Genomic DNA, 12,960 nt, shown 5'->3' on the forward strand with positions numbered 1-12,960 from the left:
TACAATGATTCTATGAAAATTATATATAGACGGGCCTCCATATATATTATGAACTAGCAGAAAAATAGTTAAGCTTTTTTGAATAAAAATCTTTTATTTTCGTTTTATTTATGTTTAAAAATATTCTTTTGGAACCAACCAGATTTTCCAGCATTCTTCGTCTTCAGATCAGGTGAAGAGGGACAACTTTTGTGAGATGATTGAACAGGTAATGCACTAGTATCCTCACAAGTCAAAAGTAAACTCTGTCTACAAAGGTGAGTTACCGTACTCATGTCTTTCTTACGTTTGCTCTTTTTTAACCTGAGGAGACTTGATGGCATTTTGAAATCGTGACTTAGGACTGACTTAAACAGTGATGAATTCGATAATGATTTTGAAGGTTTCAAGTTGTGTTTTTCCTCTACTTGATTGTCACTTTTTTGAGGTTCCAAATTTCTTTTTGGCATTCGCAACTCTTGGCAGTTTGCCCCTGCCCTTAACATAACAATGTTAGCGGAGTCCATTGAACTACAAGATGCAACATCGTCATCTTGTGCAACATGTTGCAATTGTCTTTGTTGATCTGTTTCTGCTGCTTTCCTATATTTTACCTCATTCTGTAATTTTTCCATTTCATCATCATTTCCTAACCTAGTTATACACTCTGTTGGCAATCCCGGTGGTAGGCTTAACGATGTCTGGGACGATATAAACTCTTCCTTTGCTCTTCTCAATGCCTCGGCACGAGCAATAGCTAAAGGACTGGAAGGAGGACTCTTAGAGACCAATTCGGAGGTAAAATGTTTAAAAATTGGAGAGTTATTACTAGATTCAAATGTTACAGGTGTTGTTGGAGTACTAAAGAATGAAGGAATGGTTTGAGGTAGAGGACTTTGACAAGATTGGGTTGGTGCTGAGGTCTTTCGTATTGTAGAGGGGGAATTCACATTACTAGAATATGGACTTCGAAACGTTTGACTTTCAATGACTTTTTGATTGTACTTTTCTATTAGCGTCTTTACATTTGGAGCACCTGATTTGGACTTCTTTGCACAAGTTTTTCTCCAGTCCAACTGTGGCGCTGAAGGGGATTTCACATAATGTCCTTTGGAATCATCTTCTGAGGTAAAATTACTGCTGAAATCATGGGAATTCGATTGTAGTAACACTCTATCAAACTGATCAGCAATTTTATTAGTACCGTTTAAAGGGGAATTGTCTGTACTACTTTGATCTGCTTTACGTTTCCGCTGAGGAAACGGTTCCGTTGGTGAATTATTCGGAGTGTTCATTTGATTTCCATCACTACTGAAAGGAGTGTCAAATTTGCTTAGGGACACCAATTTCAAAAGTCTAATGGTGCCATTTGCCTCATCTGTACTTGTTTCAGTTACATCTTTATCTCCTGCGTTTTCTGGTAATTGAAAATGATGTTTACTACTCTCCTCTGTGGAATGTGATAACCTTGGTGAGCTTTCTGATACACTACTGGATTCGTGCTCAGAGCTCAAGCTGCGTTTCTTTGGCATGGTAATGGTGAACGTATGCTCTTCGCTCGCATTGGCATCGTCCCTGCTACGAGAACCCTTTTTTATTTTCCGTTTTGGGAACTGTATTGTGATGGTTGGAATTTCAGAATGCGATGAACGACAATCTGTTAAAGAGTCCATAGTTACATTCTGCTGGTTCAATTGTTCTTTGGAAGTTTTTTGCTTAGAATTAAATTCGTTCGGTGTGTGGTATAAAGCAGATTCTGGTGGTGATTTTAAGCGTTTCTTCGTTCTTTTCTTTTGAATGTACTCTCGCTTTAAAGTGGCTGTTTCACTTTTATGTTTTTCACTCATAGAACGAACAGGATGGGTCAAGTTTTTCATCGTTAAATCATTTGATTCGTCATGTTGATAATGCATAAGCAGTGGTATTTTAGAGTCCGAAGCTATCTCTCTTAATAGTAGGTGTTCCAAAGTTTTTGGATTCATATCAGTCTTTGGCAAATTTGTGTTTTCAAATTTCTGCATGGAATTATTTGGACTTTGCAATGAAGATTTCTTTCTGAGACTACCACTTAAGCTTCGAATCAGATTAATGTCAATAGGCCTGTCTTTTACACTCTCCTCAATTTGTTTCCTGGTGATACGGAAAGAATGGAACTTCTGTGGACCTATTTCGGAAATATTTGGTTTGACCAGATCTCTATCGGTGTGAAAAGTGTGTGATCTTTTCCTGCAATTTCCCGAACAATGTTTGGACACTTTTTGCAGTTTCTTTTTTCTTTGAACATGGGATCTAGGAGGGTTTTCACCGTATGACATTAGCAGTCTTTCTGTGTCCTGATTATCCTTAGCATTAGAACGCCAGGATACTTTTGTGTAATATTCATCAGACGAATCTTCAGAATTTGTAGATGAACTTGCATTCCTTTGGTCCCCTTGATTGAGGCTTAGATTATCGGCAGAACTTCTTCGAACTGTAATTTTCTTGAACTCTTCTTTGGTGGTTGCATGGTAGTTCTTTCGATTATTTGGCACCTGTAAAAATTATTAATTATTATTTTCGAAAATTATAATATTATTATCAATCACATAATTGAAATGGTGGCGGGAGATAAGGCATCTACTCAGAAGCTGATTTCCTTCGCTAGAGTAACAACTCAATGAAATGTAATTAGTATGTTATTCTATACCGTCACTGTACAAAACAATTGAATTTGGATGAGCTGGTGTATAAAAGCTGGAGTATAAAAATAAGCTGGTGTATAAAAATACGTATTTCATTCTTCTTATTTTTTGTCTTGTAAATTACTTTGCAAAAAAGTATCAGGTGGAACGTTTCACGCTTATAATTTAAAAACTTCTTGAAGTGTTACAGAGTAAACTCAGCTCCACAGTATCTATTAAGTGGTCCGTAATATAATGTCGTTTCGGTGTATTTGATCTTAGTAATCAAGATTTTATTTTTAATCAATAATGTCTTCACCCTCCTTAGCAACAACCTTTCTATGCCGGATCGAAACTGAATCGATATGGATCTTAAAAAAAATTAATTGGTTTTTAAGACTAACGAATATTTAATGCACCGAAATGACATTACTTTCCAGTCCACCTAAAACAAAGTTTTGTCCTACATTTATTTCAATTTCCTCATAAGCCTCGTCTACTTTCTCAAATTAGTATTAGCGATAACTATGGTTGCCAATATTCAAAAAAAAAAAACATGATGCCTGTAGTGTTTACCGAAACTTTAAAACTGGACATCCACGAAGTTGAAACTTGTCAAAAATGTCATGTTAAATTTATAATCTAACATACAAAATTATTATTATGAAAAATGATGGTTCGATGGTTAAAGCACTGAACTGTCATTGAGGTGAACTAGGGTTCGATCTCCAATGGTGACTTAAAGCCCAACCAGTTTCAAATCGATGAATACCAGCTTATCCGGGAAGTAAAGGCTGCCAGTAGTGCTGACCACATTGCCACAATCACGCTGCTGGCATGACATCGTGGAGTGTTTTAACCTCATGACCCTCCAAGACCGTTCCGAAAATGCTTTAATTAATATGAAAAATACAGAAAATTTGATAATGGTATGGAACAGTTGATAAAGTGAGCAGCGTGGCTTTTTCATAAGAACTACAATGCGAATTGTTCTTAATTCCACATCAAGCGGCTAACATTTAAGACGAGCAGAATCTTGCCTTTTCCAGTTTTGTAGAAATTCAGTGTCTGAATTTGTGTAGGAAACTAAAATATGTAATAGTAATAGGAGCTTATTTCAAAGTTGTATAAGCGAAACTATTGGACAAAATGGAATCCTAAATTTTTCGTATCCTAAACATTTAAGTTAATAAAACTAATAAAATTTTTATTTAGTTGAAAAATTATTGTAGCTCTTAAAATATAATTTAAGGTAGACTAGTTTCAACAACTTTTTTTAAAAATTTTAATACAAAATTTTAAAAAACCAGTTTATTTGTTTTATATGCAAAAACTTATAAAACTAGAAAAAACATTACCAATATTATTATTATATGGTAATTTTTAGGTAAAATGAGGCATTTTTTTGCATATACGCTAAACACTGTAAAAAAAATTCTATCGCCTAAAACAAAAAATCCTTTGAGAATTTTATTTAGAAAACTATTCGCTATGTTTTAAACTATTATCTTAAAAACAAGTGTATATACTAATGAGTTGTACTAGTGCATACACTAGTCAGATACCTTAATGAAAAAAGAAAAATTGGAGAGTAGATTAATAATTATTTGGAAGTATCCGATTTTATTCAACTTAGTCAGAAAAAGACATGCTAGTGAAATATTTATTTATAGTAAGGAAATAATTCCATAAACCTCTTAAATTGATAAGCTTATAAAGTAGCTTATTAGTAATAAAACTATCTTATCGAGGTTAGTAATAAAGGAATATATTAGGAACTTATCGAAAATGAATTTAGTTTTCCATATTTAGGAATGGTGAGAAGAACAGATGGTTAAGTTCACCTGGAACAATTCAAAAAGAACTGCATCACGAAATATGTTTAATTAGAAATCCTTAAAACCAAGATTCAGAATAGTAAGCAAAACATTTTTGTACGGAGGAGTGTGGATGGAAAGTATATAGTATAAAGTAGTACAGTCAATTCGCTATAACTCGAAGTACGATAACTCGAATATTACTATAACTCGATTTTTTTATGAGGTCCCGACCCTTTTATCTTCAATTTCATGTTAATTATTCTCGATTACTCGAATTTTACTCCCTTTAACTCGATTTTTTTGGGATCTTTTAAAGCAAGAAAAAAAACCTAGGAGCTGATATCTTGCCCCTTCCTTTGCAACACACACACAATATCTTTCGTACTCTTTATGGAGAAGCTGAAGCTGTCCCTCTTGAAGTATGTGAACAGTGGTTAAATGAAACGTTACCAAATTTACTTCAAGGATACTCTGAAAATGTTTTCCATATTGATGAAATGGGTTTATTTTGTAAATGTCTTCCAAATAAGACTATGACGTCTAAAGATGAAAACTGCCCAGGGGGTAAAATGACCAAGGAACATTTTACTGTCCTAGTTGGAAGAAATGTGCTTGGGACAGAGAAATTGCCCTTACTTGTTATCGGAAAATACCGAAACCCCCGATGTTTCAAGAATGTTAAAACGTATCCTTTGGATTACAAGTCTAACAAAAAGTCTTGGATGACATCGGTTCTATTTGAAGACTAGGTAAGAAAATTGCATGAATTGAAATTCTTCGCTAAAAAAAGAAAAGTGATACTCTTTATGAATAAATGCACAGCACATAGTGATCTACCTAATTTGAAAGCAGTGAACTTGCAGTCTCTCCCGCCAAACACAACAGCAAAGTTGCAGTCGATGGACCAGGGTATCATAAAGTGCTTCAAACAGTCTTATCGTTAAAGGCCTGTCAGAAAAATGATAAACGGTATTGAAAACAATATTTCTTTCAAAGTTGATGTACTTGAAGCCATGAGGCTTCTTTTCAGTGCTTGGAAATGATGTAAGCGAAACGACAATATGAAACTGTTTCCAGAAGTGTGGTTTTTTTAAAGAAGCACAGCGTGAACCTGTGATAGAAGAGCTTCAAGATGAGGAAGTAATTGAGAACTCCGATGAAATCATTGCTGTTTGTGGTGATGTTTCCGACGAAGAATTTATCACAAAAGAAAATTATGAAAGTGCTGCTGAGGAAGAAGGTTCAGAAACAATGGTCCCAAACATACTTGAAGCGCGTCCATTTCTTGAAGTTCTTCAGAAGTTTCTAGAGAGTCGAGAAGGAATTGATAGTTCTATGTTTTTGCACCTGCAGGTGATTGAAGATTTACTGTTTCTAGAGACTCAAAAGATATTACTTCAGTATGAATGGCGGATTACTTAAAAAAAACGTAAAATGTAGTACAAATAATAAAGTAAGTTATTATATTATACTTTATAGTTTTTTCTTAAATATTGTAAGCATTTAGAAGATTTGTAATAAATAAGCATTAATTAAATAAGCCGACAATACTTTAAGAGTCCAAAACCGAAACTAACGGCAAGTCGAACTTCCGATATGTCGAAGTTTTTCGTCATTCCTATCAGATTCGAGTTATCGCGAATTCACTGTATAAACTATGCTTTTAAATACATAAACTGAAAAATCTTACTTCAGTAGTCTTGGTGGTAGTAGTGGCATTGCTTTGTAGTACGTCATCACACTGGACACAATCTGTCAATTTAAAAAAAAGTTGTTTTTACTGAAATTTAGTTTTGTTTGAAACATTTAACGTTCTTTTTAAAACATCTAAAAATAAGTATTTAGTTTTACAAAGGTAGCTCTCCATTGAAAAAGATTATTCCTGACAGATTTTGCAATTATTTAAATCAAATATTTGAATCAATGTTCCACTCTTTATAGAATTAATCTGCTTCGGTAAGTAACTAATAGTATAATTTCATTTATTTAACTATTGTAGTGCCTGATTAGACTTTTTAATATTTATGAAAAAAAACTCGCCCTTGCTTCATAGACAAATTATTCAAATTCCAAATATCTTAAAAAATTGTTCATATAAATGTTAAAAATATTTTTAGCTGTTTCTGAGAAAAAAAGTATCTAATTGTTGAATTGTACTCTCTTCTTTAATATGAAAGCACTTAAAGAAAAGTGCAAAACTACAGAATCAATTTTCGAATATTTTTTTCTCTTGCTATGGTGCATATTTTAAGAAGAAATTACTATTAGTTTCAAACGATAAGAAAAGAAGAAAAAACACCCAATGAAAAACTTCATTAAAATAAATGTTTTACGAATGAATGAAAATGACAATTATCTACGATTGAAATCTTTAAAATAATTTCTTATTAAAATGTGTGGCATAGCAAGAGAAAAAAATGAAACAAAATAATTCGAAAATAGATTCTGTGGTTTATATTAAAGAAGAGAGTGCAATCAAGAGTTAGATATTTTCTTCTCAGAATAAGTTAAAAATATTTTTAAACTTTATATGAATACTTTTTAAAATATCTTGAATTGGAATGATTTGTCTACTAAACAAGGAATGTGTATAACTTTTATGATTTTTTTTAACAAAGATTCTAAAAATTTATTTTAAACTAAGCAGTTAACCAAGCACCCAACATTTTATTTTAAAATATCAACTACAGTATTCAGCCGTAAGGTTAAATAGTAGCAATAAATTAAAAGAAATCGTTAATTGAATGTAAATTATGAGTAATAACCAACCTGTGTTAGATGTCAACTTCAGCACTTCTTTGTTCAATTGCTGAACAGTATTTGCTAAATGGGTAGCTCTAAATTCACTGTTTGAGGCTTCACAGCTATAGACTTCTGTAGATAAAGTTAAACTGTCTCCGGAATCCTGTTCCTGAAAAATGGCCAAATTAAAGTCATTTTTGGAACGTCTGATATCACTATAATCTACAGGTAGTTATCAAAATAATGGAAACACCCTAGATTTTGAAGGCTTGGGAATTGCTGTTCTGCCGTAAATGTTCTCTTCATGAAGGTATCTCCTAACTGTAATTGTTGACACTAAAGAATCCAGATGCTGATTGAGCTCTGCGATCACTTTGGCTGCAGTTGTTTTCTTTTTAGACATTACAATCCGCTTCAATACCCTTCGGTCTCTTTCACTCAGCTTCTCCTTCCGTCCACTATTTTGCTTTGCTGAGCTTGTCTTCCCGCGCTGTGTGTATGCTGTCATGACTTTAGACACCGTGCATCTAGAAACGCCTAAAAGCTGGGATGTTTCGTTCACTATTGCTCCAACTAGTCGGGCTCCTACAATTTTGCCTCTCTGAAAATCTGTGAGGTCTGACATTTTACCCTTCTGACAAAAAATCAAAACGTAGGCAACTCTGCTAAAGCTCTCTCATACCACCTAATATATAGGTACTTTTTATATTAAAAAAACTGGTAGCTAAGATTATATTTTAATGCTTATGAAGCGAATTCTTAAATGTCCCTTTTATTCTCAAGTGTTTCCATTATTTTGATAATCACCTGTATGTACTACGGTTATCTAGAAAACGTACGATTTCACATAGCTAACTAAAACGTAAGTTATCAGAACAAAAGTCTATTTACTGAAAGCATGAAATCTTACTCTATTTTTCAATGTAGTCAACATAGTGTTCAAGTTACTTATCGTATCGTTAAACCAAGAATAAAAAATTTATTATTTTCTCTTACAGCTATTATTTGAGTAAAGATACCACCACTTGTTAGAGGGTCTTCCACCCAAAAACGTCTCAGTTTCGAGACTACTGAAAGCCACTTAGTGCGGACTCGAGACTTCACAAATTTCTCTTTAATATTTTCTTTCAACTGATCATTGACCAGTTGGAGGTTATTACGCTACAATGAGTACCTTAACAGCATCGAAAAACCCATGACTTAGTAAATGAAATTTTGTGTTAGTTTATATTTAGTCAAGGCAATTCAATGGCACAAGAGCCGGATGCTATTATGCCGCTCCAAATTTAAAATAACAAAACTTACTCTTTATAATTATTTTTTCTTTTAAAAAAACTGAATTTTAAGAAAAGTTCTAACGTGTATGTGTGTAGAGGCTTCTTCAGAAGATCTTGATCTCCAATGAGCATATTTGGATCTCTTCTTGTGAGCCATGTGAGAGTGCAATTCCGTTTGTAGCTTCACTGTTGATAAATCTCGATGCAACAGTTCCCACTTCAATTGACAAATCTGCCTCGTCTTTGAAGACAGGGTGGTCTCTAAATCACGAGTCTGGTCAAAAATAATAATAATGGAAAATTAGCATAGAGTAACGTAAGTAATAATAGTTCTATAATCTTTGTTGAATATTAGTAGTAGCATAGGGTAACGTAAGTAATAATAGTTCTATAATCTTTGTTGAAAATTAATAGTAGCATAGGGTAACGTAAGTAATAATAGTTCTATAATCTTTGTTGAAAATTAGTAGTAGCATAGGGTAACGTAAGTAATAATAGTTCTATAATCTTTGTTGAAAATTAGTAGTAGCATAGGGTAACGTAAGTAATAATAGTTCTAGAATCTTTCTTGAAAATTAGTAGTAGCATAGGGTAACGTAAGTAATAATAGTTCTAGAATCTTTGTTGAAAATTAGTAGTAGCATAGGGTAACGTAAGCAATAATAGTTCTATAATCTTTTACACAGTGTACGTGAACAAATATGTTTAATACAAATTGGATGGATATTAAAAAATATATAAAAATTACAAAAGGTTTTGAAAAATGTTTTTTGAATGAGAAACCAAATGAATTTTTTCTACTTTAATTAAAAACACCTTTTGGAGTAAGCGGACAAAGTGAATATTTTTAAAAACGAGCACCACTTAAAATGCATGCTCGCAATTTTTAATAGCACAAAGAAGAATCACTCAAAGAAATAATAAAATATGCCTTAAAAAATAAATCCACAAATAGAAATAAAGTTAAAAATGTGTCAGAAGTTTTGACTAGCTTAGAAACCTTTTCAAACCCTGTTTAATATTTGTTCAAAACTATCCTTTGAAAGGTCAGGTGAAATCAATAGAGTATCTATTAATAGATTTTATCTGCCAAATAAACTACTTTAGGATATCTGATTATCATTACTATAAGATTATTGTTAGCTGTGGAACGTGAACGAGGAGAAAGTTCTGTAATGATTCATAGAAATTTGATACTAGTAGGTTTTTCTTCATAACGAGTAAATATTGCTTTGAGATCCATCGTATATTATACTCCAAATAAAGGTTTTATACTTGATATCGATCCAAAAACTGATTATCAGGGTAAGTCATTGCAGTAAAAAAAAGTACAGAATAAATTTTAAGAAAGCAAAAAAATTTTTGTTTGTTATTGCAAATTACTTTTTAAAGTCTTTTAACCCCTTCCTTCTCGCTCCCGTGAAAATGACGAGGTGAGATTTCGCCCTTTACTTCTCGCTCCCGTGATATTTCCGGGCTGGAGTGTTCAGTAGTAACGCCCCAATAAGTATAAAACTAATTCATTTCTTTTGCCCGGAAAACATTTTATTTTTGATTTTACTCACTAGATGGCAGTGCCAGGATATTTTTAAGGTAATTATAGATAGTTAGTTTATTTTAAACTAGATGTCAGCACTAATCAAATAGCACTAATTGAAAATAGGCACTTTTATGACCGTTTTCTTGAAAATTAACCGATCGTCAAGGGCTTAATAAAAAATCTTGAATTTGAATGATTTTGCATTTTAATTATAATTCCAATTTCCGAAATAGCCTAGTTTGTAAGACGCTGGGCTCATCTTCATAAGATCGTGACTTTGAATTCCGCCGGCCAATGGTGCACGTTAAATCTGTCTGGATCACAAAGTAATCCCAGTTCTCATAACAAATCAGAATTTCTGGAGGTACTGAATTGGAGGTTGATTGTTCTCTGGTTCAGGTCAAAATTACGATCTGTGGGTGAATGAATGGATGTATGAATATGTCCTCGCTATAAAGTGGACTGTGACGTGTGTGCGGCTGAAGTCTTATTCTTTTTTATAGATGCGCCACTGAAAAACAAGAAACCCACCCTCTGCCTTAAAAATCGCTTGGGTTCCCATAGCAATTGGATTCCCATACTAGTATTGAAAGTAGCATTAGTAACAGCAACAAATATAATACTCACCTGCTTCATTAGCAGAGCGGATAACTCTTGCAATCGTTCAATTGTACTCGTTTCCAGATATGTGGATTGTTTTGTTTCGAGATCTGTAAAAAAAATTCAAATCTACATAAGTGATAAACAATATGCGGAAATGTCGTTTTTTGTTTAAAAATAAATAAATGTCAATAAGTTTTATTTGTTTGGCAGGAATAAAAATGAGCCAGTTTTTTTCCTCTTAGCATGAAAAAACCTATTTTAAAAAATACAAACTCTAAAATAAAATTATTAAAATTACAAAAACTTCTTTTTGAATAACGAGAGAGAAAATTGTAAAGATACCAATTTCTTTTAGAAAGTGTATTTAAAAAGCACATAATTGAGTAACATTTGAAAACTTAAAAATATGTTAAGAGATATTCCAATAACAATTTGAGAAAATAAATGTGTATAGAATCAGAGTAAATGTGTATAGAAAATAAATGTGTATAGTATCTGGATGTTGCTGAAAAAATCTTACACACTTGGCATATACTAAATCAGCATTTCATATTTACAGTCAAGCAAGTTATATTCGTAAAAGTTTTTTTTTCAAATGGCAGGCACTGAACTTTATTCTTCGCCTTGAGATGTCGGTATTGTTACACATTTTACGTTACCCAGTGGGCACCTGTGAACCAAAGTCACAGAGGCGAGCAACACTACCCACGCCACACCGCCACAAACCCGTTCATAGGGTGGGTCACATTCACACACAACAGAGGACAACACATAGAGAGAACATCCATGCCCAGAGCGGGATTCGAACCCGCAGCCATCGGCTTCGCAGTCAAGCGCTAACCGCTCGGCCACCTGGCCGGCATGTTCTTAAAAGTAGAAATCTGTAATTCAAAATTTCACTTATTTTTGTCTTAAGAGCCATCACTTTCCATGTATAAACTTTTCGTTTATTAATTTTTATTTGTTACTCTTACTTTTATCGATTTCGATTGGTTAAACTAGTGAGAAAACATTTAAAATAATGTAAAAGTTAAAGATTATTAAGTTAGTTAAAGATTATAAGAACATATAAAAGTAAAAGAGTATTTTTCATAGACTACAATTGCTTGTTTTTTAATATATATATAGCCAAATAGGTTGCCAAAGAACAATTGAAAACCAACTCAAATAACGTAGTAAAAACTAAAAATGTTGGGAGCTACTGCTACATATCTTCTGAAATTTCTTGCAAAAAAAGTGTTTTTTAAACCACATGTTTCTTACAATTTATTTGTTAAAACTTCAAAATTATATACATTTGTGTAAATTTTACTAATTTATATTTTAATATTTAGTACATTTTCCCTCGGAGAGAAATTGTTAATTCTATAACTATTTGAAATATTCATTGAAAAAAAATTATTGCTTCGAAAAAGAAATTGCGCGTTTGAAAGCTTGGAGAATGTAGTCATTTAAAAATACATTTAAAATTTATACATTTAATGCACATGCATTTTTATACATTTAAAAATAAAAATTTCGAAATATTTAGTTATAAATTTTAAGACATTTTGAAATGATTTTAATACAAAATTTTATTAAATAACAAAATTTTATTAAATGACAAAATTACATCACCTATGATTACAATTTCTTTGTAAAATCCTTTACTGTGCTTCATAATAATTTTGATTTAAAAACATGTTCTACATTTAATGCAAATATATATGACCAATACAGTATCCAAATACTCGGTTGTAAGAATATGCATTGTTTTGAAAGAAATGTGCATTTTTAGGGATAAAAAATTTATAAAGCCTATTTTGAAACAAAATAATTAGGATTTAAAATTAAATTAATCTGATATTTTATGAAAAAATTATTAAATTTATTAAAGTAAGTTCATAGTTATGTTTAACAGTAACTTTTACTTTTCAAGATATATATAGTAATATACTATATAGTTTATAATTTTATCATACTATATACTTTGATTATATCTAGAAATTTTAATGCTCATATTACCGTTTCCAGTTTTCGATGCACCAGCCGCTTTAAGTTCTCTCATTTTTCCCAATAAATCCAAAGTCATCGTTTCTTGTTCTTTCGAATGGTATCGAAAACTATCCTAAAGAAGGAAAAAGAAATCTAAATTAAGCAATTTTTCAGTTTTTACTTATTTTTAATTCGATATTCCTTGTATATGTTTCCGGCAAAGTATGAAAAGCCGGCATTGTATAGAATGCCGGATGTTTTTAGGCAAAGTATGAAATATGAGAATTATTACATACTTTCTCTAGGCATTGTATATAATGCCTACACATTCTATGCTATTTAGGCAAAGTATGAAATAAACATCT

General features: G+C 32.2%; 1 protein-coding gene across 2 annotated transcripts in view; it reads right to left on the reverse strand.

Moving 5' to 3' along the window:
* Positions 1-74: 74 nt before the first annotated feature.
* Positions 75-12,960, reverse strand: part of LOC107453200 (early endosome antigen 1) — a 75,377-nt gene continuing 62,491 nt past the window's right edge. For both annotated transcript variants that reach the window (XM_016069926.3, XM_016069927.3), the window contains exons 12-17: positions 12,626-12,728; positions 10,646-10,728; positions 8,561-8,752; positions 7,229-7,370; positions 6,150-6,211; positions 75-2,510 (exon numbers count right to left, since the gene is read on the reverse strand). In XM_016069926.3, the coding sequence (XP_015925412.1) occupies positions 105-2,510; positions 6,150-6,211; positions 7,229-7,370; positions 8,561-8,752; positions 10,646-10,728; positions 12,626-12,728 (2,988 nt within the window). In that variant the 3' untranslated portion in view covers positions 75-104. The remainder of the gene's footprint in view (positions 2,511-6,149; positions 6,212-7,228; positions 7,371-8,560; positions 8,753-10,645; positions 10,729-12,625; positions 12,729-12,960) is intronic.

This window comes from Parasteatoda tepidariorum, chromosome 10, assembly GCF_043381705.1.
Source record: "Parasteatoda tepidariorum isolate YZ-2023 chromosome 10, CAS_Ptep_4.0, whole genome shotgun sequence".
Lineage (NCBI taxonomy): Eukaryota > Metazoa > Arthropoda > Arachnida > Araneae > Theridiidae > Parasteatoda > Parasteatoda tepidariorum.